Here is a 25,345-nt window from a genome sequence, read left to right as displayed (position 1 = left end):
CAATACATGCTTTAATACAGCCAAATGCAAGGGCACATGTTTAGGAACAAAGACAGGTATAGCCAAGGATAAAGGTATCAGGTGTATTTAGGATATAGAGGTGAATGTTAATGTTTTAACATAAGGCCTACAGGCCTCAGGCCTTTAAGACATGTAGCTTGGCCAAGGCCTATGACTTAGTCCTACAACTTATTTTAGGCCTCAGGATAAGTTAACTATAATACAAAGATAAGTTAGCATAAGTAAATTAATAATAAATCTGCTGAGCCTAGTCTATGTTTGGGAGGGAGGATGAAATATTAGAGACTTCCTTAAGATAACTGCCTGTTACTATGTTGATAAGGTGAGGTAAATATGAGTTCCCCTTACACTCATTAACAAGTTAGCCTATGAAAAACAGGGCACCTGGAAAGTAGAGGGTTGTGGAAGTTCAAATAAGGAAAAGGAGTTAAAACCTTCATAAATAAATATCAGAGGGGTAGCCGTGTTAGTTTGGATCTGTAAAAAGCAACACCTTTAAGACCCCACACGTGTGGCACCTTTAAGATTAACAGATATATTGGAGCATAAGCTTTTGTGGGTGAATACCCACTTCGTCAGGCATACGCATGACATGCGTCTGACGAAGTGGGTATTCACCCACGAAAGCTTATGCTCCAATAAATCTGTTAGCCTTAAAGGTGCCACAGGACTCTCTGTTGATAAATAAATATGAATTTCAGTGGGGTGTCTGCATTAACCCATTATCCAAGCCGTATCCCTGCCTGCATGCCTTGCAGGGGGAGACACCAGGATGACGACCACTGGTGGTAAGGATGATGAGAATGAGGGCTAACACTTTGGGTTTTCCCACAAGGCATGGTGTGAGTAATGCAAATGCTGTGAGTTCTGTGTTGGCCTCTTTCTCCTTCACCAGACTGCAGCGCGTATTGTTATTTGGTTGATTAGTAAAAGTAATTATTAGAGACAGAGCACTATGTCGATTCTTCTGTACACTGTAAAGTCCCACTTCTATTGCTGCTGTAGTTGACCTTAGGGGCTGAATTCTCGCATTGTAAAGTAGGTGTAAACCTCACTTTGGGTGGGTAACTGGTTAAAGTAACCCATAATTATAGATAAGACTACCCAGGCCCCACACAGAGTGTGACATTGCACTCCATATGTTTTATGGAAATATGCTTATAAGTGTGAATATGATGTAACTGGAATATGCTTTATGCAAAAGGTCTCTTGTAAGGTATCATTACAAAGCTTATAATCTACTGAATATATTCCTCCTATTTGTATGTATGTATCATTCTTGTATCTGAAGCTAGAAATGTGAAGTATAACTCTAAGGTCCTATTGTAATTATGCAAGGTGTGGGCCATTAATGGTGGTTTGGAAGCTTGATGGCTCCCATTGACTAGGACAACTGGTTGTAAATGATCTGTTTACTTGCAAACCTTCCTGGGTGCATGCAGGCCAGCCCTGGAAGAATGGAGGCTGGGATCCCACAGGATACTGGAATCCATCTTAAACCTGGTGCTTTTCCATTTAGAAGGAGGGGTGGGGACTCGGAGAGACAAAAGATTCCCACCTTGTGTCAAAGATATAAAAGGGGGTGGAACAAAACAAAGGGGGCTGCCAGTCATGAGAACACCTCTAGTTTCTACCTAAGATGTCTGCTGGAGCTAACAAGGACTGTACCAGGGGAAAGGATTGGGCCCAGACTAGGAAGGAGTCTAGTCTGTGAAAGAAGCTTATTGGAACATCTCGGAGGCTGAGATTTTACCTGTAATCAGTTGCTTAATGTATTAGGCTCAGACTTGCGTGGTTTTGCTTTATTTTTGCTTGGTGACTTACTTTATTCTGTCTGTTATTATGTTAAACCACTTTAATTCTACTTTTTATTCTTAATAAAATCACTTTTGTTTATTAATAAACCCAGAGTAAGTGATTAATACCTGGAAGAGCAAACAGCTGTGCAGCTCTATCAGTGTTATAGAGGGCAGACAATTTATGAGTTTAACCTGTATAAGCTTTATATAGAGTAAAACGGATTTATTTGGGATTTGGATCCTATTGTGAGCTGGGTATCGGGGTGCTGGAGATAGGTGACTTGCTGAGCAGTTTTTGGTTAAAGTCTGCAGCTTTGGGGGCGTGGACCTGACCTGAGTCTGTGTTGCAACAGGCTAGCATGCCTGGCTTAACAAGGCAGGGTTCTGGAGACCTGAGCTGGCAGGGAAAACAGGCTCAGAGGCAATTAAAGGATCATCACAGATAACTATTCAAACATGAACGACAGTGCAATGCTGTGGCGAAGTATCACAACTATGGTAAGTTTAGTAACTGTTTTTTTCTTTTTCAAGTGATTGCACATGTCCATTCCACTGCCGGTGACTCACAAGCAGTCCCATGTGGAGGTGGGTGCGGAGTCTATTTGAACAGGGATTGGAGGACCACTTGTCCAAATTTAGCATCTCTAGAGTGTTGAGAGATTGTATAGTGAGAGGCAAACAAGTGACATGATGACCTGATTGCTGCTTTACAAATGTCTAATATGGGCATGTGAGCCAAAAATGCCACAGAGGATGCTTGGGATCTAGTTGAATGACCCAATTCTGTCTCTGGTGGCTTCATGTTACCCAACTGGTAACCCAGGTGAATGCAACTGGTATCCATTATGAAATCCTTTGCTTGGAAATCTCACTGCCCTTCATTCTGTGCACAAATGCAACAAACAATTGAAATGAAGACCTGAAAGATTTAGCCCATTCCAGATAAAATGCTAATGCTCTTCTAAGGTCTAGAGTGTGCAGTCTCTCCTCTCCCTTATTAATGTGAGGCTTTGGGAAAGTCAGCAAGAAAATTGCTTGGTTAATATGAAAAGTGGAGAACACTCTCGTAAGAAAATTTGGATGGAGACGAAGGCAGACATTAGCCACATAAAAAATGTATAGGAATGATCTGATATTAACGCTCTCAGCTCCCCTGGCCGATGTATGGCTACTAAAAATGAAAAGTGCAACAGAAAGCGAATCACTAGCGGTTTGAAGGGGGGACCCATCAGCTTTGTTAAGACTGAATTCAAGTGCCACGGTGAAATAGGACTCTGTACATGTGGAAACAATCTGTCTAAATCCTTTAAAAATCGTATGGCCCTCAGGGTTGAAAAGCCAATATAGCAGCTTGAATAGGGTACACCTGGCAAATTGCCAATCACTGATGTTTCAGATACAAAAGATAGTCCAGCATATGCTGAATAGAAGCAAGAATAGATGAGACCTCTTTCAGCCTCAACCAGGTGGAAAAGCTCTTCCACTTAGCAAGGTAAGTTGTCCTTACTGATGTTTTTCTACTATTCAGCAGTACCTCCTGCACCTCTCTGGAGCTGGACTCCTCTGCTGTTAGCCATGAAGACCCCAGGCTGTCAGGTGAAGGGCCTAAAAGTTGCGGTGGAGGAGAGGCCATGACTGAGTGAAACTAGGCCTGCGTGAAGTGTAAGTAATAGTGGGAGACTGATTCAGAGGTCCAAGAGCTATGAAAACCTGTGCTGATAGGGCCATTCCAGGGCGATCAGTATAAGACTGGCCTCGTTGTCTTTGAACTTGCACAGAACTCTGAGCAGAAGAGGGATGGGGGAAGGGGGGCGGGAAGCATACAGCAGATCCTCTGACCACTGCTGAAGAAAAACATCCATCAATTAACCTGGGCTGTGTCCTGCTCTGGAGCAGAACTGGTAACATTTTGTGTTGTCCTCTCTTGCAAACTGATCCACTTGTTGAGTTTCCCAGAGCTGCAGAATGGACCTTGCTACATCTGGGTGAAGGGACCACTTGTGATTGATAAACAACCTGTTCAGGTGATCTGCCAGCGTACTCTGAGCCCCTAGGTGGGCGGCCACTTTCAGAAGAATAGAGTTGCTGATGCAGAAGTCCCAAAGCAGGATTGCTTTCTGACAGGAGCAGGCTCCTCCCTACTTGTTTACATAAAACATGGAGAACATATTGTCCATCAGCACCAATACTTCCCTGCCCCTTATGTGAGGAAGGTACGCCATTCAAGCTAAACAGATAGCCTGTAGCCCCCTGATGTTTATCTGGAGACAGATCTTGAGGAGACCACAGACGTATCTGCAGGGATCCCGAGTGAACCCCCACCTGGATCTGAGGCATCTGTGACTAGGGTAAGAGATTGTCAAGGTGGGACAAAAGGAACTCCATTGTGGACATTGATCGGGTCTATCCGCTTGGTACACAGATTAACGTCTATGTGGTGCCTTCTTGGAGGATACACCTCTGCTACCCAGCCCTGAGGACGTCCAAGACAGAGTTTGGTGTACTGCACTGTGTAAGTGTACACTGCCACATTCCCCTGAAGCCTTAAACAACTTTTCCCCGTGGTAAACGGATAAGCCTTATGTCCAGAATGAGGCTTCACATTGTAAGAAGCTTTGCCTATGGTGGTAAAGCCAGGTCCTCTACAATAAATTCTACTTTCTGGACTGGAGACAGGACTGACTTGTCTGAGTTGATCAGGAGGGCTAGTGTGTTGAAGGTAGATTGGATTATGCAAATGCTGGGCACCATCTGTGACCTGGATCAACCAATTATCAGCCAGGGCTCCATGTATTCCCTTACTTGCATGACTACCTTCTGAAAGAATGCTGCTACTGCCTCAAGCACTTTGTAAGAACACATGGGGCAGCCAAGAGATTGAAGGGGAGAACTGTGAACTGAGAATGGCGGCCACTGACAGGGTATCTCCTAAACATTCTGTGGCTCTGATGAATTTCCAGGGGAAATTGGGCATCCTTTAAGTCGAGAGCAGCATACCAGTCCCCCAGCTCCAGTGGAGGAATAGTGCAAGTTTGAATGACCATCTGGAATTTTGAATTTTTCATGAATTTGTTTACCTGCCTTAAATCTAAAATAGGCCTGGAGATCCCTTTTTGCTTACAGGCTCAGAGGGGTATTGGGAGTAAAACCCCTTTCTCCTGAATAAAGGAAGGACTTCCACTATAGCTCCTGCAAGGAGAGAGGTGATTGTGTAATACTGTCTTATGAGAGGGGCAGAAATAAAATGGAGCATGTATCCCATTTCCATCATGCTTAGAACCCACCGATCTGCTGTGATGTGGGGCCAAGCAAGAAGGAACTGGACAGGCAGTTTGCAAAAACTGAAAAAGAAAAAGATGACACTCAGAACTGGTATTCTGCTCTCGACCTGCCCGTCAAAAAGAGCTCTTGGAAGATGCTGCCTGCCTTGATGAACAAGCAGTTGCAGAGCAGAGGCCAGCAATGGTCATTGTTTGTAACCTCTGGTCCTTCTCCTTGGGAGGTCTTGGGCTCAAGGAGCAAACCACTGAAAACACTGGGACTGATGAGAGCAGAATACATTCCGTTTCAGTGCTGGAGTGTAAACATCCAGGGATTTCAGGGCTGCTTTGAGACTATGCAGAGTTTTGTCTGTCTTTTCTGAGAAGAGCGACAGCCCTTCAAAGGTAAGTCCTGAACTGTCTGTTGCACATTTGGGGGGAGGCCAGAAGAGTGTAATCAGGACAAGTGCCTCATTGTAATAGAGGCCATGCTGCAGAATCTGCTGTATCAACACCCATGCGCAGAGCTGTTCTGGTGACCAACTTGCCCTCTGTAGCGAAGCGCGACTCACCGGCGCGGCACCTCCTGCTGTCGTCCTGGGAATTAGCTTTCCAGTGTACGGAGCGCCCCTACTGGCCGGTGTCTCGCCTGCCACTGGCCCCCACATCCCTCCCAGACCCCGGGTGCCTCCTATCCTGGGGTTCTTGTCCCCTGGCAGTCCCCACCTCTGGGTCTCCCCTCCCGGGGGAACCCCAACCCTCTATTCCCACCTTGCCTCAGTGGCTACTGCCAGTCATCATCTAGCCCCCTTTCCCTGGGGCAGACTGGAGCCTGTAAACTGCTCATCACTGGCAGGGGTGGGTGGCGGGGTGGACCTGCTGCCTCTCCTAACCCCGGGCTGCGCCTTTGCAACCCTAATACCTGCTTTAGGTCTTCACCAAGGCCTGAAGCCTGGGGAGTTGCCAGGTTGGAGCTCCCCAGCTCCTCCTTCCTTTCCCCAGCACCGCTCTGTCCCAAGTACCCTTCTTTCCCAGGCAGCCAGGTCCTTCTCTCTCAAGAGCTAGAGAGAGCCTGACTCAGCCCCTACTTCACAGCCCTTTTATAGGGTCACCTGTGGCCCAATTGGACGTGGCCCCAGCTGTGGCTGCCTTCCCAATCAGCCTATTCTTATTGGCTCTCAGCCCCAGCCCTCTCCAGGGGCTGGCTTTTAACCCTTTCAGAGCTGGAGCGGGGTGAGTGCCCCGCTACACCCTCCTTTACTAAGGACTGGAACTCCGGTTTCCTCTCATCTGGGAGCTTGTAACTGAGCTTCAAAACAGTGTCCAAAGGGTGAAATTGTAACACCCCAGTAAAGCTTGCTGGTTTGCAATACAAATCTGTAATCCAGCTGTGGAATAAAGCTTCCATGCAAATAAATCCAGCTTCTTGTCCTCTCCTTTTTAGAGTTGGTGCCTGGCGCCCTCATCTTTCTTTTTCAGTGGCTGGTACCACTAAAGGGAGCCTGGAGGGGGATGGTTATACAGGTCCTTGAACCCCTGGGTGGGTACATAGTACTTCACTCTTTTTGCAGTCAGAGCAGGGAAGCCAAGGTCTGCCAGAGCAGTGGTTTTCAACAATCATTTGTGGACCCCTAAAAATTTCAAATAGAGGTGCGGACTCTTTTGGAAATCTATTGTCTATATATAGTTAAAATCTGTTCAGTCAATGTTCAAAGTTCTTGATGCCAGTAGATGGAGCCAGCTGAGGTAGCTACAGGGAAGCTATTGATTGGTGTGATAGAATACACCCATGTTCACACCCTCTTGTAATAATCTTTGCATAAGGTACGCTCATCATTTGAAAACTCATAACTTCCTGATCAGTAATATCATAGAATCATAGAAGATTAGGGTTGGAAGAGACCTCGGGAGGTTATCTAATCCAACCCTCTGCTCAAAGCAGGACCAAACCCAACTAAATCATTCCAGCCAGGACCTTGTCAAGCTGGGCCTTAAAAACCTCTAAGGATGGAGATTCCACCACCTCCCTAGGTAACCCATTCCAGTGAAACAGTGTTTCCTAATATCCAACCTAGACCTCCCCCACTGCAACTTGAGACCATTGCTCCTTGCTCTGTCATCTGCAACCACTGAAAACAGCCAAGCTCCATCCTCTTTGGAACCCCCCTTCAGGTAGCTGAAGGCTGCTATCAAATCCCCCCCTCACTCTTCTCTTCTGCAGATTAAACAAGCCCACTTCCCTCAGCCTCTCCTCGTAAGTCATGTGCCCCAGCCCCCTGATAATTTTCGTTGCCCTCCGCTGGACTCTCTCCAATTTGCCCACATCCTTTCTGTAGTGGGGGGCCCAAAATTGGACACAATACTCCAGATATGGCCTCACAAGTGCCGAATAGAGGGGAATAATCACTTCCCTCAATCTGCCGGCAATGCTCCCACTAATGCAGCCCAATATGCGGTTAGCCTTCTTGGCAACAAGGGCATATTGCTGACTCATATCCAGCTTCTCATCCACTGTAATCCCCAGGTCTTTTTCTGCAGAACTGCTGCTTCGCTACAGGCTGGGGATTGACTGGCTGTGTACGGGATTCTTCCTTTCTAAGTGCAGGACTCTGCACTTATCCTTGTTGAACCTCATCAGATTTATATTGGCCCAATCCTCCAATTTGTCTAGGTCACTCTGGACCCTATCCCTACCCTCCAGCAAATCTACCTCTCCCCCGAGCTTATTGTCATCTGCGAACTTGCTGAGGGTACAATCCATCCCATCATCCAGATCATTAATGAATATGTTTAACAAAACCGGCCCCAGGACCGACCCTGGGGGTACTCTGCTTGATACCGGCTGCCAATTAGACATCGAGCCGTTGATCACTACCCGTTGAGCCTGACAATCTAGCCAGCTTTCTATCCACTTTATAGTCCATTCATCCAATCCATACTTCTTTAACTTGCTCGCAAGAATACTGTGGAAGACCGTATCAAAAGCTTTGCTAATGTCAAGATATATCACGTTCACTGCTTTCCCCATATCCACAGAGCCAGTTCTCTCATCATAGAAGGCAATCAGGTTGGTCAGGCATGACTTGCCCTTGGTGAATCTATGCTGACTGTTCCTGATCCCCTTCCTCTCCCCTCCAAATGGTTTCCTTGAGAACCTGCTCCATGATTTTTCTGTAGTTCCTATGTTCTCCTTCTTCCCTTTTTTAAAGATGGGCACTATATTTGCCTTTTTCCAATCGTCCGGGACTTCCCCCGATCGCCACGAGTTTTCAAAGATAATGACCAATGGCTCTACAATCACATCAGCCAATTCCCTCAGCACCCAGATGCATTAGATCCAGACCCATGGACCTGTGCATGTCCAGCTTTTCTAAATAGTCCTTAACCTGTTTTCACCACTGAGGACTACTCGCCTCCTGCCCATACTGTTTTGCCCAGGACAGCAGTGTGGGAGCTGACCTTGTCTGTGAAGACCGAGGCAAAAAAAGCATTGAGCACTTCAGCTTTTTCCACATCATCTATCACAAGGCTGTCTCCCCTATTCATTAAGGGTCCCACACTTTTCTTGACCTTTTTCTTGTTGCTAACATACTTGTAGAAACCCTTCTTGTTACTCTTCACATCCCTTGCTAGCTGCAACTCCAGTTGTGTTTTGGCCTTCCTGATTAAACCCCTGCATGCCCGAGCAATATTTTTATACTCCTCCCTAGTCATCTGTCCAAGTTTCCACTTCTTGTAAGCTTCCTTTTTGTGTTTAAGCTCACCGAAGATTTCAGTGTTAAGTCTGCCATATTTGCTATTTTTTCTGCACATCGGGATTGTTTGTTCCTGCGCCCTCAATAAGGCTTCTTTAAAATACAGCCAGCTTGGTAAAGTGTGATACCATAAAACAGCATGGTAAAGTGCACGTAGCAACATTATAGGTAAAGTTATGAACCTAAGCTGAAATCATGACTGAAGTATGTTTGCCAGGTAAGTCTGGGGAGTGGTTAAACCAGTGTCTCAAAGACCAAGGGCAAGCGGACACTGCAGCCAGGTGTCAACAAAGTGGATGGGCCATTACCTACAAAGTGGTCATTCTTTGGCCAGAAAGGGGGGCAGGGAAAAAGATCTGCATCTTAGCAAAGAGAAAGAATGGCGTCTCCTTCCTCCAGCAGACTGCCAGTCTCCTGGTTCTCAGCTGGAAATACTGTACTTTTCAAAGAGGGAATAAAACATACATACATTCATACATATATAATAAATAAATAAAAGAGGGGCAAATCCCAAGACACCTCTCTCTCTCCCAGTCTGTCTCTGGCATTGCACTGAAGACGACAAAGAAAAACAGCCACTGGACATTGGGAGAAAGGGCTCCTGACCTAAGGAGTTTGGTCAGTAATGCAGCTGGAACCGTATGATGAGAAACTTTGCTTTGAATCTAATAGAATTTAAGTAAGCAGTAGAAAGCGTTATCTTTGCTATCATTTTTTAAAAACTATTTCTGACTTTTATCCCTCATTACTTGTACTCACTTAAAATCGCTCTCTTTCTAGTTAATACATTTGTTTTGTTGTTTCATCTAATGCATTGTGTAAACTGAAGTGTCTTATCAGATAAGCTGGTGTACATTATACCCTTAAGGGAATAACAAACAGTATTTCTGGACTTTGTCGGGGAGGGCTGGACACTGCAGAACATACATTTCTGGGGAAAGTTTGGGATTGGAAGTGTGTTGGGGTCACCGTGCAGTAATAATCAAGGCTGTTGAGAGCCCAGGTGTGGCTGGCAGGCTGCAGTTCACACAAGCATCTGGGAGTGACCGGCAGACTGGTGGCTATTTTAAAGCAGTCCACATTGGAGGTTACAGCAAGGCATTGCAAAGGCACCCCAGGTTACAGGGCAGTGGTGACACAGCCACTCCCTGGTCTGGATTGCACCCTGATATGCCACAGCGGTATCGATGCTCCTGACACCAGTAGATGAAGCCAGCTGAGGTAGCTGCAGGGATGCTACTGATTGGGCAGGAAGCCCCACAGGTTCCAAAAGGTCCACCAGTAAGGACCCAGTCCCCAACTATGCATAGTCCTGAGGTCCCTCCTATAAGCATCTTGCTGGTACTGAGGCAGAAACCACACTGGGCAGCGACACATCCCTCCTGATGGGACCAGCTATGATACATAGGATCCCACTTCAGAGTCTGATGAGGAAGAAACCTCTTCTTGTGGTCATGGCTGTACCCATTGGTAGCAGTGAAGAAGGCTCAGAATCTGAAGAAAGGGGAGCTGGGGAGATCATCTGTGGCTTTTCCTTGAAGGGTACAGCCCTAACTGGTACCCTGATGGCACAATCAGATGGAACTGCTTGGTGCAGGGGTGAAGGCACTGGAGGCAGTAGCTTGGGGGCCTGGAGAGGCTTTTGAATTGCTGGTGATGGCGACACAGAGATTTAACAACCCTCTCATAGCCTCAAATGCCTTAGGGGTAGACAGTACCAGGAAGATACACTGTGGTGCAAGGATATGCCGACTAAGGTGCTTCGGGAGTCGGTCTCAACAGGCCTGCACTGAGCTCTGACATCAACAAACTTCCCTGTTTAGAGGTATGCTTTAGTGAGTGCTTCCTCTTTGAATGCCCTCCCAAGTCTTTAGAAGAACTCATCCTCTTTACATCTGTCGACATGCCTCGTATCAACTCCAATTTCTGATGCCTCTGTTACTAGCGATGCTGATCTGTCTCTTGGTACCGGTTGCCCAGTGGTGAGTTGCTCCTGACCAACACTAAGGTGCTCGGTACCCAGACTGAGGCAGATGGCTCAGATGAAGGACACAGTGCCAGTTCCATCAGGAGACATTTTAAGCTGGCTGCCCTATCTTTTTTTAGAATGAGGCTTAATGCCCTTACAGATGCCACACCTGTCACTCACATGAACTTAAGGCAGCTGGGGTGAGGGTCACTATTAGGCATTGCCTTGCTGCTAGAGTGTCAGGGCTTGAAACCCAAAGAGCATAGCATATCTTCGGTACTGGGGCCGGTACCCAAACTGGGTGCCAGAACCACACAAAGTAACAAAAACAATTCTTTTCTGTACTGACTATAGAGGGGTACTATTTACAGGTACTGAGTAGAGACTTGCAGAAGCAAGACCAGGGAGCTCCAACAACTGTCACAAGAGGTAGGAAGGAACTAAAGGGGGTCAGGGCAGTTCATCCCTTTATGCCTGCACAGTGTAGGTGCTCAGGTCGCCCCAACAGGTAACACTAACAGCTGAAACTCTCCTACACCTGTACATTGGAGCACACAAACACCTACAGTGGAATGGGCATTTGCAATCACTTGAAGAACTGGCGTTTACCTGTATTGCCTCCCAGGATACTCTTGGATCTGAAATGTGGTTAATCTACAGGGGCAGCATGCGACTGCATATGTACATGCCTGTCTGTTGTAAATGAGGGTAGGTTTGTGTCAGTTTTCTCCCTCCCTACATGCACACTGCAATCAAAATCTCACTTTAACAGGTCTGCGGACCCTAGCATGAGAAAGTAGAAACATTTCCCCATGCTTACCTGAAAATTTCCTTTCTCTCAGCAGTAAGGTCCATAGATCCAGACCAGACACAAAGCAGATCATTCTTAATTACAAACTGGGACCCCAATTCAAGATTTAAGTCACTAAGAAATTTTGAAGTTCCTGTTAAGCTCTGCAGAACATAACTGTAATATCTTTCAAGTGTTCTGGAAGTGAATTCTGAACTAGTCTACTGACCATACAACTATCCTTTGCTGAGCAAGTTCTCAAACTGGCTAGGTTTTCAGGGCTGGGGCAAATCCCACTGCCAGGGACTGACAACTCTGGTTCTGCCTCCTTTGGCAGAAGTAGGCAGAGGGCCCACTGGAATGGATCTGTAGACCTTATTATTAGAAGTTTTCAGGCAAACAGATACATTTTCCCCTTCCATACTGAACTCTCTGATTCCTAGGAGGGGGGCTGATCTTGCATTCTGTATCAGCATCTCTGCATTTGCTTAGCTCCAACTAGAGATCACATCAACAACCTTTAAAGAAGCAAACTACTGACCTGTGACTCTTGTTCATCAAACAGCAGCTTCCGAGTGTCTGGATCCAAGTCAATAGCAAGGGTGGCATAGGCTGTAGGACAGAAAAATGAGTCAGGGTTGCTGTCAGCATGCTACTGAAGGGAGAGCTAAGAGTTACAGAGGATACTTACAGTTCAGTTTTAGAAGTTTCCCCTCTGTTGTAATTGAGTTTATCTCAGAAATCCCATAGGAATTCACAAGGCTAAAGGTGAACAGATGCTTCTTGTGATGCTGCCCTTCCTTCCCCAGCAAATCATGTGCACAGCCCTCTGACTGGCAGGAATCTGTTTCTGAGGCTTTTTCCCTGCCCTCATCTCCATCCTGATGTTCCATCTCTTCAACTGGCGAAAATTAAAAACAACAAGTACAATATTGCATGCTCTGTAGCCTTTACAGAGACACAAGTACCTCACTGAGAACCATGCTGTGTGAGCTCGTTACGAGAGGCACACTGCTTACATGACACACAAATGCCAGTAAAGATGTGGCAGAAGCTGCTTTACAACAAACTAACTAAAAACAGTAGATTCACACTTTAAAGAAGAAATTTGCATTTGCTAATCAGTTGCACCTGAAAGGCGTTTTTTTCCTGTTAAGGGATCTAGGTAATACAACCTGGGTTTTATCATCTCAGATTCCAAGACTCTAAAGGGGACCATTGTGATCACATAGTCTCTTACCTCCTGTATTACACAGGCACGGGGACTTCCCTGAATTAATTCCTCTTTGAACTAGAGCAGAACTTTAGAAAAACATCCAATCTAGATTTGAAAGTTGCCAATGATTGAAAATCTCACAGGTAGGTCATTGCAACCTCCACAGCCCCATCCCCTTTCAAATCCATTCAAAATGCTGGGGCTAATTCTCTGCCTGACACATAATTCAGACCACATCAGTCCCCATGAATCTATTCTTTGGGGAGAAGTTGCGTGGAAGAAAGAACAATGGATGCTGGTTGGAGAAGAGGGAAAGCCGTGATCAAGAGTGGGATCATTAGTGCACTGAAGGGGACAGAGGGGCTAATTTGTGAAGGGTCCTGAAGGTAAGGACAAAACAGGTATTTTGTTCCTGTGAAGAACACTAGGTGGACACTGGGCTACAAGTCATGCCAGTTAGCACAGCTGATAGTATGCTCCAGCAATGTCCCAACAGAGGAGTGGCAGGTGTTCAGTGGGGTCTGTCCTTTCAGCAGAGAGAGATGGGTAGGTCCAATGGAGGTAGCTCCCTTTCTCTAAAGCAAGGCAGCATGTGTCTTGTTTTAAGTTCTTCCATATCCCCTGTTCCCACGGTTACTCTCATGGCAGCACAGCAGGTTCCTCTTGTGGCAGCGTCTCCACAGAAGTGCAAATGTGCAACAGGCTGCAGGGCTCTGTCCAGGCATGAGCCCCTGTAGCTTTAGACTGCAGGGCTCTGGGCACCCTCTCACTTGATTACACCACAGTGCCCCCACAAGACCCCTCCCTTTTCCTCCTGCTGCTCAGCCACCTGCTCTAATGCCATTAGAACATTTGATAGAGATCAGGGACAGGAGACTACTAGTGTAGCAGAAGACTAATGCACTACACCTGGTTCTTCAAATACACAAACTTGACATACTGCACTGTGTAAACCAGAGGAGTTTGAGATTTTGTGGGCCACTGTCATCACACATGCAGATAAGAAGCCCTCTCCAATAATGTGATTCAATCACAGTGTAGAACCAAACATTCCATTAAAGTCCACAATCCACAACAATAATACAATAAAGCAGAAAATTAAAGGCTGATAGAGGTAGGTCTGAATGACCTTCTAGCAAAGCTTCTCCAATCCAAATGATTACATTTTACCTTCGCAGCCACGACTGGAGCCATTGCAGATCCCACTGTCCAAGCATACACTAGAATATTCTTTTGTCAGAGGAAATTTAATGTAGTGGCTAAACAAAGAAAATGTATTCTTGTTAGGACATTCATGTTGGTGCCCCAATGCCAGAATGCCTGGGTCCCCTACATCAGTGGTTCTCAACCGCAGAGGTCTTCCAGGGGGTACATCTAGATATTTGCCTAATTTTACAACAGACTACATAAAAAGCAGTAGCGAAGTCAGTACAAACTAAAATTTCACACAGACGACTTGAATACAATGCTCTATATACTAGACACTGAAATGTAAGTGCAGTATTTATATTCCAATTGAGTTATTTGATAATTACATGGTAATAATGAAAACGTAAGCAATGTTTCAGTACTAGTGTGCTGTGACACTTTTGTATTTTTATGTCTGGTTTTATAAACAAGTCGTTTTTAAGTGAGGTGTACCTTGGGGTACACAAGACAAATCAGACTCCTGAAAGGGGTGCAGTCATCTGGAAAGGTTGAGAGCCACTGCTGTACATCAATTAAAGACAATGAACAAGTGGCCACAGAACCAAATCAAAACAAACCACCATGTACAGCAGCCCTGGCTTTAACAGGAGCAAACTCAGGTTAACAGTGTTTTTGAAAATCCCACCCAAAAGCCTTTACAGTTTTATCTCTGCAACGGATGATAGTAAAGGGAATATCATTATAACATGCGCCAATTGCCAGTATATCTGAACATTTTAATGGGGGCCTCTGTATGTACACACACACACACACACACACACACACACACTTTTCTTCCTTCTTTTCCTCTGGGGAGGGTGTGGAAGAAGGAAGGTGGGGGTAAGTCTTTCAGTCTCAGCCCCATTTCTTTTGATTTTTGGTTTTTTTACCCTTCTCTTTCATGAAGTCTTTTGCCTTCAGCTGAAGGAGGCAGACATTGTGGCAACATCCTTGTTGAAAGAAAACAACTAGAAAATTAAAGTAGAGGAGCCAATCAGAGCAGAGAGATTATAGCAATCAATTGGAGTAGAGAGTTGCCTTAATTATCATAAAGTGATCATGCAAGTCCCTTCACTCTGAATGGCTAATGGTGGCCTGTCAGCCAGAGAAAACAAGGGTTTACATACAGCTTAGTTATTAAGAAATAACCACTGCAGAAATCATGCCCATCAGAGGGAGCATGGTCACAGGGAAAAGGTGTGGAGCTCTGGGCCAGAAACTAGGCAGCCTCCTGCCCTCAGAGGGGTTGAGACAGACTCACTACAGTATAACCGCATGAGCGACTACTAGAATTTTGTATAAACATCCGCACTACCATGCCTGTACTTACCCAATCTGTTCCAAAACAACATTGTACAAGTGATCCAGAGTGAGCTTGTGTTTGGGCACAGAGATTAGCAGTGGCTGCCCACAAAGAACAGTCCCCGAAGAAGTGCTGGACTGTCTTATTCTCTTTTCTCTGAAGTATACAGAAAGAGTGATGCACTCAGCGCCATCCTCACTTGACTTGCAAACTTCATATCTGTTTGAAAGAAAGAAATGGGTGAGTTCTACCCCTACAGCACAGTGGGCAGAAGCAATACTAATTAACTCCAGCAAGGGTTCTACAAAAGATTCACACTTGGGAAGGACAAGAGGGGTTCTCAAACTTTTGCCATGTTATGGACCACACCTTACCAGAGAGATTCTCTCATGGACCCCTCCCACGCACTGAGGATTGTGCTGACTGCTATCCCTGCCACTTTGCCCAGAGCCCAGCTCATCACTGCTGTCTCCCTTGCCTCCCGCAGAACACTGCTGTGGTGACTACAGATACTGTTTATGTTAAAATGCACCATTAGGAAAATACGTCTCTAGTGTGATAAAAGTTTTGCCCCTTGTGAAAAAAGTTAACCACACCATCTCCTTCATCTAGCCACATAACAAACAGCATATATTTCTTGACAAATCCTTCTGGTTGCTCCCTCGCCCCCACACAAAAAAATCAACATTTACCTCAGCCTTATCCAAACTGAGCCTCAGAAGGCCAGCCCTCTTCCAGACTTCAATCTCATACAGACCTTGGGTCCTTTGTTCAACTGCACAAGCAGGTTCAGAAGTAATGGGGACACAGAGCTAAGCATCATACTCAAACTAAAGCACTGCAACCCATATCACTTTAATAACCATCCCAGCACACTTCTATACCAGAGGGGCAACAAGCTGTAACTTCACAGTACTTTGCAATAAAGAGCCTTAAAAACAACTGCCCAAAACTACCCGCTGGAATAAATGAGTAGAGCCACTCAGGAGCAGCTCCACCTGCTCCTACTAGGAACCACAGACATGTCAGCAATACTTATATCCCATTTTGACAAATGCAATACACAAACATTGGAGAGAATAATATGAATTGTTCATACATCTTAAAAGGTTCTAAATTAACTACATCAACCCACTGTATCACTGTAGACAGCTCAATGTGCAGCAATGGCTAAAAACCCCAAGAGTTTTATGGAATGGAATAAAGAATAATAAGGAAAATAGCATTACTGTATCTCACAAAGGATACTGCAGAATTAGAGGGGGCAGAGAAGGGTAATGAGACTGACTGGAGCCCGAATAAAGTCTCCTATGAAGAGATTGCAAAGACCAGGATTGTTACCCTATAGGAGGATACAATAAAAGTAAACAAAATAATGCGTGATCTAGAGAGGAAGGTTGGGAGCTTTTATTCACCCTCTCTCATGATACCTGAGCAAGAGAACAATCAGTGAAATTGAAAAGTGGCAAATTCAAAACTAATCACAGGAAGGGGGAGGGATAGCTCAGTGGTTTGAGCATTGGCCTGCTAAACCCAGGGTTGTGAGTTCAATCCTTGAGGGGACCATTTAGGGATTTGGGGCAAAAATCTGTCTGGGGATTGGTCCTGCTTTGAGCAAGGTTGGACTAGATGACTTCCTGAGGTCCCTTCCAACCCTGATATTCTATGATTCTAAGCACAATGGACAATTAGCCTGTGGAACTCATCGTCAAAGGACACTATGGAGGCCAAGAGCTTGACAAAATTAAAAAAGATTAGACATTTATTACAGTAACAAGAATGTCCACAGTTGTTATAGTAAATATTTAACATACAGATTAGTTTTGGAAAGGATCTAAAACCTCATTTCAGGACGAGTCAATTGCTAATTGGGAAGGTTAGGAAAAACTTGCCAGAACTGCCTACACTGCAGAGTTTCTCACACCTTCCTTAGAACCATCTGGTAAAAGCTACTGCTAGAGAAAGACACTGGACTAGCTGGATCACTGACTGGTCTGATCCAGACTGACAATTGCTATGTTCTTATTCATGATACTAGGTCAGAAGCTTCTGCAGCCAAATCAATGTTTTAGAAACCAGGAATATTTTGGAATAAAAATCACAGCATGTGGTAAGACAAAGAAAGCAGAATAAAGTGGTTCATGATATGGCAAACACATATTTTATAAAAATGTGCACCTTTGTGTAAGTTAAAGGTGAGCTGCAAATCAATTCGGCAAAGTTGCATCAACTTTAACAATAAAATATACTGAATGCCCCTATTAGCCAGGCTACAAGAACGGGGGTATTCAGAATATTAATCATCTGAAAAGCTTTCGTTTTAGGTCCCATGACCTAAGAAGAAATTTAAATTAAACAAAAAACAAACAAACCAAAAACAATAAAACTTTGCAAAACTGTGCACTGTACTTTTTAAAAAATTAACTTACCTGACCCCTTGTAGGCCGGCTCCATGCTCCAGCAGGATCCCTGGGTGATGTGACATCACCAGCATGGTACATGCTGGGGCGTTACATCGGAGCGGGAGCCGGAAGCCCTAGTGGGGCTGGACATCATGGAACCTATGAAAAAAAGATAGTAAGTGTTCTGGTTATGTACTGAATGCCCTCTTCTGTTTAGCCTGGAGAATGAGGGCATTCAGCACAAACACCTGATGGCATTTTTGTCAGATTGATTTGCAGACCACCTTTACATACAGTCACATTCTGATGACATGCCACAGAGATCTCACTATTCTTTCAACAGGAATAACATTCCTCCAGAGAACAATTTACGGCGCTATGGGAAGTGGAAATACTCCCATAGAGCAACACTTTGGCCACAAGGCCCTTGTGTGCATTTCCAAGGGCCTAATGAGAAGTTGTTTTATTTAAACCCACACCCCTTGCTTCAAAAAGCACCTCCTCCTCTACAGTTTATATGCTCCAACTGTCAGTTACTATACCATTGGTTTGTATGAACTGTCTCAATTATATATTGAAACGTATTGTCATAAGGGGAAGAGTGTATGAGTAGGGAGGCCTGTGAAAGAAGCTACTTTCAGAGAATTCCAGTGCCACTCTTTCCCTTCCCTCACAAAATTGACTTGCAAAGAAAAACAATGCACTTGTACCTTCTTTTTGCTTTAAGATGGATACAGAAGACTAATGTTGCGTTTGGTTTGGTTTTAAGCTAGAAGCTTCTTTTTTAAAACATAAGATATTTAGATCTCACCTGTCCTGGAAGGCTCTATTGTTACTAGAGAAGTAGTGAAACATCATCATAAGAACCAAGCAACTGGAAGCTGAACAACAGAGGAAAAAGGCTTCTAGTCCATCTGCCCAAAATTCTAGTTTGTTTTTGTTAAGGCCTATTTAATTTAAACTCCAAATGAAGACTTGGGAGAAAAGATGCTTTTGTTAAAGATTCAACATCCCCAGAAGTTCAATTAAGGTTTGAGAATTCACAATGTACATCTCTTGAGATGTCCCAGAAGTCCTCCAGGAAATCCATGAAACACCAGAGTTGATATTCCAGATATTACCTTCCCCAAAAACCCTCGAAACAAAACAAAGCTTTTCAGATTTTCCTTAGCCATAATAAAGGGACCAAGAAAAAAGAAAAGGCTCAAATCCAGTACTTTAAAAACATTTTCCGGAGCATCTTTCAAAATCAATCGGGATTAAAACATCGGCACTAACACAAGACATCCTTTGTTAAAGTTATGTGGAAAAAGTAGTGTAGTGCCCTCTATCCTCTACCTCCATGAACCTCTGAATGCTCTCCCTCCCAAAGTGCCTGTTTGGCAATGTATCTGAACATAAGGCAGCCCTGTGTACAGCGAGACCTGTTCCAATGCTTGCTGATGCTGGGGTCAAAGCCCTCATCTGACACTTAAGGGATCCTGCTGACAAAAGCAACAGAATGAAAGTCATAACTGTACTGTCACGCTCTGCCATGGCTCTGCTTTTCACTGAAGGGAGGTGTGACATCCCCAGTGTACAATCTGAACTGCGAAATCACTGTGACCCCGTAACTCTCTAGCTCAGGACACCTCTTACGCTGCTCTGTGAGTGAAAGGCAGCCCCTTCCAGGCTTTTCTCTCACACAGCCATCAGCATATGAAGGCACATCCAGCAAAGTTACATGAATGCTCTCCCAGCCACTCGTGAACTCTATACAGGGAGACACTCCCATTAACTAGTCCTCCACTCCATCAAAAGGTAATGGATATGCAACAGCCTTTGTTAACCTGAGTAGAGATTCCCCCAAATACTTCAGTCAAAGCACACTGGTTTAAATAAAATATTAAAACAAGTTTATTAACTATAAAAAGATAGATTTTAAGTGATTATAACTGGTAAAGGCATAAAAGTCAGAATTGGTTATAAAAGGAAATAAAACAACATTGCAATCTAATTCCTAAACATAACCAAGTATATTCAACAGGCTTTTTCCTTCCAATTGAGACCACCCCTCTCAGTTCAATGATGCTACCTTTCAAATGCTCTTGCTACCATGAGGAGAGATGGGGAAGGAGAGGTAATGAAGAAGCCATTGTCTCTTATTTTATACCCTCCTACTCTCCTTAAGGAATACCCTCCTGCTGGGGTGCAGACACTCAGTCTGTGGTATATGTGAGATGTGAAGTGTATTGCAAATTTCTTGCTTATACCGTCTGCATATGTGCTGTTTGGAGAACAACATGTAAGGCCTCGGTTTACAGTCCTCTGGTATCTCTAAGGAGCTAGTCTGTGGGCATTTTCCAGGACTCTCAATATGTTTCAGTAACAAACATATAGCAAAATCTCATAACTCCATATACAACATTAATGCACAAATTTTATAAGACAATGATGTTCAGCAATGTATGACTTTTCAAATGTCGTCTCATGAGGCATGCTTTGTACAAAATATCATAACCCTATAAAAGGGGTGAATATGAGGTTACAGGGTGTCACTTGGGTACAGGGTGTCACAGGAGGCTGTTCTATGTTTCCTATAGTTTCCTTCCGTCTGCAAAATGAACACTGGGTGCTAATTAACAACATTTATTGAATTCAAAACTCCATAATCATAAAACTCAAGCACACCAAGAGTGATTCTGTTCTCCTATCTGCAGAACAAACTTAACTTGCTTTATTGATTCTCTCATCAAAACAATGCTGGATGGATGTTACAAAGAACTGACCATTTAGGAGTGAAAATGTTCCCTTTTTGGAACCCCTTCATGAAGCAGTACTGGTATAAGAAGAAACAAAAAAGCTGCCAGGCCAGGTTTTCTAAGGACCCTAGAACTCCATACCGCTTGAGCGATGAACTTTGGATTACATAAAACAAATGCATACATGTGGTCCTTAATTTCAGTGTTCAGGAGGATAATTCTCACAGGGTTGCCCAGGGTCTCATATCCACCACAATAGCCCTGTGATTATTGCTGGTGTTCCCAGATATCAACCATATTCACAGGCACAATTAGTAACATTAAATTATATATTTTGTTTCTGGCAGTGCCCACAATGCAATAGGCACTTTCCAGATGCTATGAAAGGATTGTCCCTTCCTGAAGGGCTCACAATCTAAATAACAGATTTGATCTGTCGCGTGAGACTACACACACAGCTGTGTGAAAGTTATATCTCCTTCGGGCTCAGATTTAGAGCCACCCTCTCCTCCTCTCCACACCAAACAGAATTTCAGGGGCCACAGATGAATGGAGCCTGAAGGACTCCAGACTCTTCGAGAATTACACCCCCAACCAGTGAAGTCAATGGGAACTGCTGGGCAGCTGGCACTTTCAAAGTCGGGCCATTTATTTAGGGTTTTAAATATGGATCTGGGGGCCTATATTTAGGGCATCCATTTTGGAAAATCTTGGACTGATTAATTCTCAATAACGCTTGGGAGACCTGCTGCAAACGAGTGAGTAAGCAAACAACAAGGCAGGTATAATACAACTTATCAGATTAAACTTGCACAGCTGGCTCCACTCCCAGCTCTGCACACTAAGGCACAGACCTCAATATTGGTGCAAAAAAGGGTAACAACAACATTGTAATTCACTATAATTTTAGGTTATTACAAACTCACCTTTGCCTTTACTGAATTTTAGGAGGTATTTACAATTCTTTTCCATATACAAAATGCTTTGTGATCAACAGCTTATGTATTTAAGTCTTCAATTGTCTGTTTTATTAAAAGAAGTGTTCATGCTAATTAAACAAATTCCAAGAAAAAACTTTCTTCCAGTAAGAGACAGGCCCAAAAAGCTTCAAGGAGTTTACCTCTTTCTTGCTCACCTCCAGGTCCAATTACAGACTATGAAATGCAGGTTCTCTAAGATGTGTGGTCCCTATCTGTATTCTATGCACACCATACACCTGAGTCTGGAAATTTTTAGAAAGCAGTGTCCAAAGGTCTGCACATGTGCGATTGTTCTCCTCATGCTCCAAACAAAGAGTATAAAGGCCAGTATGGACTGATGCCTCTCCAGTTCCTTTCCTTACTATGAAGCTGGCTATGATCCACAGCAGAGGGGCGGGGGGCAGGTAGAGGAATACAGATTGGGACCACACATCTCAAAGAATTTCCAGTTACAGGTAAGTAACCGCCATTTCTTCTTCGAATCATGGTCCCTATGTGTATTCCATATGAGAGATTAGTAAGCAGCAGTCAACAGGAAGTGTGTGTGAGGATGCAAATGTTATGGCGGTCTGTAATACCGTTGTCCCCACAGCTGTATCTGTATTAGAAGACTGGACCAAAGCGTAGTGTCTTGTGAAGTTGTGTAAGGAGCTCCAGCTAGCTGCCCTCCGTATATCTAGTAAAGGTATGTCTTGCAAAGATACCACAGAGGTTGTTTACACTCTGGTGAAGTGGGCTTTCATTGCCTCTGGACAAGGTGGGGGATATGAGCAAGATGATGCAGCCTGAGATCCATTTAGAATCTCTTCGCACATAGAGCTTGATCTCTCAATCTCTGCTATGGAAATAAAGTCTAGGTTTCTTTCTAATTACTTTTGTTCTCTGTAGATAAATGGCCTGTGCCCAGTTTACATCTAAGGGGAGGGATAGCTCAGTGGTTTGAGCACTGGCCTGCTAAACCCAGGTTTGTGAGTTCAATCCTTGAGGGGGCCACTTAGGGATCTGGGGCAAAAATCAGTACTTGGTCCTGCTAGTGAAGACAGGGGGCTGGACTTGATGACTTTTTTGGGAGGGGAGGGGCGGGGGGGGGGGGGAATAGATAGCTCAGTGGTTTGAGCATTGGCCTGCTAAACCCAGGATTCTGAGTTCAATCCTTGAGGGAGCCATTTAGGGATCTGGGGCAAAAATCTGTCTAGGGATTGGTCCTGCTTTGAGCAGGGAGTTGGACTAGATGACCTCCTGAGGTCCCTTCCAACCCTGATATTCTATGATTCTAAGGAGTGAAGTCTCCTCTCTCATCAGGGGTATGCAGTTTTGGAAAAAATACTAGTAAGTGGACAGGTTGATTCGTATGAAACTCCCAAATTACTTCAGGAGTGAATTTTGGGTGGAAGCAAAGAGAGACATTCTCTTTATGAAAAATGGTATACAGCTCATCTGCTATGAGCACTCCCAGCTCATTCAGCCTTCTGGCTGATTTGATAGCGACTAGAAAGGGAACTTTCACTGAGAGATCAAACAGAGCAGATGGCTAATGGTTTGAAAGGAGGTTTGATGAGAAGTGAAAGAGCAAGGTTGAGGTCCCATGGAGATGTTGGCTACTCCACCAGTGGAAAAGATCTAAGAAGTCCGTTAAAGAATCTAGTTGTTGTAGGATGAGTGAAGATAGTGTGATCCTTGATAGGTGCTGATTGCTGCCCAATGGACCTGTAGGGAACTGACAGAAAAACCCAATGTCTTAATGGTGAGTAGGTAATTGAGGATAGCTGGGATCCCAGCAGATTCTGGAGATGACTGGTGTTATCATGATCAAGAGAAGAAATGCTTCCATTTGACTGAATAATACTTCCTGGTAGTATCCTTCCTGCTATGGTTGAGGATGGATTGAACCACTACTGAACATGTGCGCTCTACCTCTGATGTCTATCCAAATACCAGGTCTTGAGCTGTAGTGGCACTGGGTTGGGATGCTTGATTGAAAAGCAGACTTTGACTCCCTCAGGGAACTGATGGGCAGGATCCTCTGGGAGGCTAATATGACGGGGAAAGGAGTCCAGGAGAGCTGGCTGTATTTTAAAGAAGCCTTATTGAGGTTGCAGGAACAAACCATCCTGATGTGTAGAAAGAATAGTAAACATGGCAGGTGACCAGCTTGGCTTAATAGTGAAATCCTTGCTGATCTTAAATACAAAAAAGAAACTTACAAGAAGTGGAAGATTGGACAAATGACCAGGGAGGAGTATAAAAATATTGCTCAAGAATGCAGGAATGAAATCAGAAAGGCCAAATCACACTTGGAGTTGCAGCTAGCAAGATTCACCAAGGGCAAGTCATTCTTGACTAACCTAACTGCCTTCTATGACAAGATAACTGCCTCTGTGGATGAGGGGAAAGCAGTGGACATGTTAGTCGTTGACTTTAGCAAAGCTTTTGATACAGTCTCCCCACAGTATTCTTGCCAACAAGTTAAAGAAGTATGGGCTGGATGAATGGACTATAAAGTGGATAGAAAGCTGGCTAGATCATCGGGCTCAATGAGTAGTGATCACTGGCTCTATGTCTAGTTGGCAAACGGTATCAAGCGGAGTGCCCCAAGGGTCGGTCCTGGGGCCAGTTTTGTTCAGTATCTTCATTGATGATCTGGAGGATGGCGTGGATTGCACCCTCAGCAAGTTTGCAAATGACACTAAACTGGGAGGAGTGGTAGATACTCTGGAGGGTAGGGATAGGATACAGAGGGACCTAGACAAATTAGAGGATTGGGCCAAAAGAAATCTGATGAGGTTCAACAAGAACAAGTGCAGAGTCCTGCACTTAGGACGGAAGAATCCCATGCACTGCTACAGACTAGGGACCAAATGCCTAGGCAGCAGTTCTGCAGAAAAGGACCTAGGGGGTTACAATGGGCGAGAAGCTGGATATGAGTCAAAAGTGTGCCCCTGTTGCCAAGAAAGCTAACAGCATTTTGCACGGTATAAGTAGGAGCATTGCCAGCAGATCGAGGGACATAATCATTCCCCTCTATTCGACATTGGTGAGGCCTCATCTGGAGTACTGTGTCCAGTTTTGGGCCCCACGCTACAAGAAGGATGTGGAAAAATTGGAAAGAGTCCACCGGAGGGCAACAAAAATTATTAGGGGGCTGGAGCACATGACTTATGAGGAGAGACTGAGGGAACTGGGATTATTTAGTCTGCAGAAGAGAAGAATAAGGAGGGATTTGATAGCTGCTTTCAACTACCAGAAAGGGGGTTCCAAAGAGGATGGATCTAGACTGTTCTCAGTGGTATCAGATGACAGAACAAAGAGTAATGATCTCAAGTTGCAGTGGGGGAGGTTTAGGTTGGATATTAGCAAAACTTTTTCACTAGGAAGGTGGTGAAGCACTGGAATGAGTTACCTAAGGAGGTGGTGGAATCACCTTCTTAGAGGTTTTTACGGTCAGGCTTAACAAAGCCCTGGCTGGGATGATTTAGTTGGGGATTGGTCCTGCTTTGGGAAGGGGTTGGATTAGATGACCTCCTGAGGTCCCTTCCAACCCTGATATTCTATGATTCTATGATTGTGCTGCTGTGTTGCATCAGCAAATCCAGAAATGGTCGGAGGTTGATGGGCAGACAGGTTGAAAGCTTCATGAGGTCCAAGAACCAGAACTGCCTTGGGCCAAGTTGGGCTTGATGAGGATTACCTGAGCTCTGTCATGATGGATTTTTCACAGGACTTGTGGTATCAGTGGGATGAAAGGGAAGGCATATGTGAAGTGATCCGTCCAGGGTTACTTGAAGGGTGTCGCCCTTCAAGTCTCAGCCCAGAGCCACTCTGGAGCAGTACAGAGTGAGTTTTCTGTTCCCTGGTGAGGCAAAGAGATTGCAGGATGGTGTTCCTCCTTGGTTGCAGAGATCATTGAGAATGGAATCATGA

At 44.6% G+C, this 25,345-nt stretch overlaps 1 protein-coding gene across 13 annotated transcripts in view; it reads right to left on the bottom strand.

Annotated features, from left to right (window-relative positions):
- Positions 1–25,345, bottom strand: part of USP4 (ubiquitin specific peptidase 4) — a 145,225-nt gene that overhangs the window by 9,540 nt on the left and 110,340 nt on the right. For 9 of the 13 annotated variants that reach the window (XR_010589444.1, XR_010589445.1, XM_065553186.1 and 6 more), the window contains 4 exons: positions 15,329–15,520; positions 13,981–14,069; positions 12,286–12,495; positions 12,136–12,206 (listed from right to left, as the gene is read on the bottom strand). Coding sequence is in view for 7 of the 13 variants with exons in the window: in XM_065553186.1 (XP_065409258.1) it covers positions 12,136–12,206; positions 12,286–12,495; positions 13,981–14,069; positions 15,329–15,520 (562 nt within the window). In the remaining 6 variants the exon portion in view is untranslated. Of the gene's footprint in view, positions 1–12,135; positions 12,207–12,285; positions 12,496–13,980; positions 14,070–15,328; positions 15,521–17,730; positions 17,863–25,345 lie in introns of those variants that run through there. The other 4 variants (XR_010589446.1, XR_010589447.1, XR_010589448.1 and 1 more) reach the window with 1 other exon arrangement.

This window comes from Chrysemys picta, chromosome 7 (assembly GCF_011386835.1).
Source record: "Chrysemys picta bellii isolate R12L10 chromosome 7, ASM1138683v2, whole genome shotgun sequence".
In the NCBI taxonomy this organism is placed as follows: domain Eukaryota; kingdom Metazoa; phylum Chordata; order Testudines; family Emydidae; genus Chrysemys; species Chrysemys picta.
The sequence above is the reverse complement of the archived record's forward strand: the minus strand, read 5'-3'. Positions and strand labels throughout refer to the sequence as shown.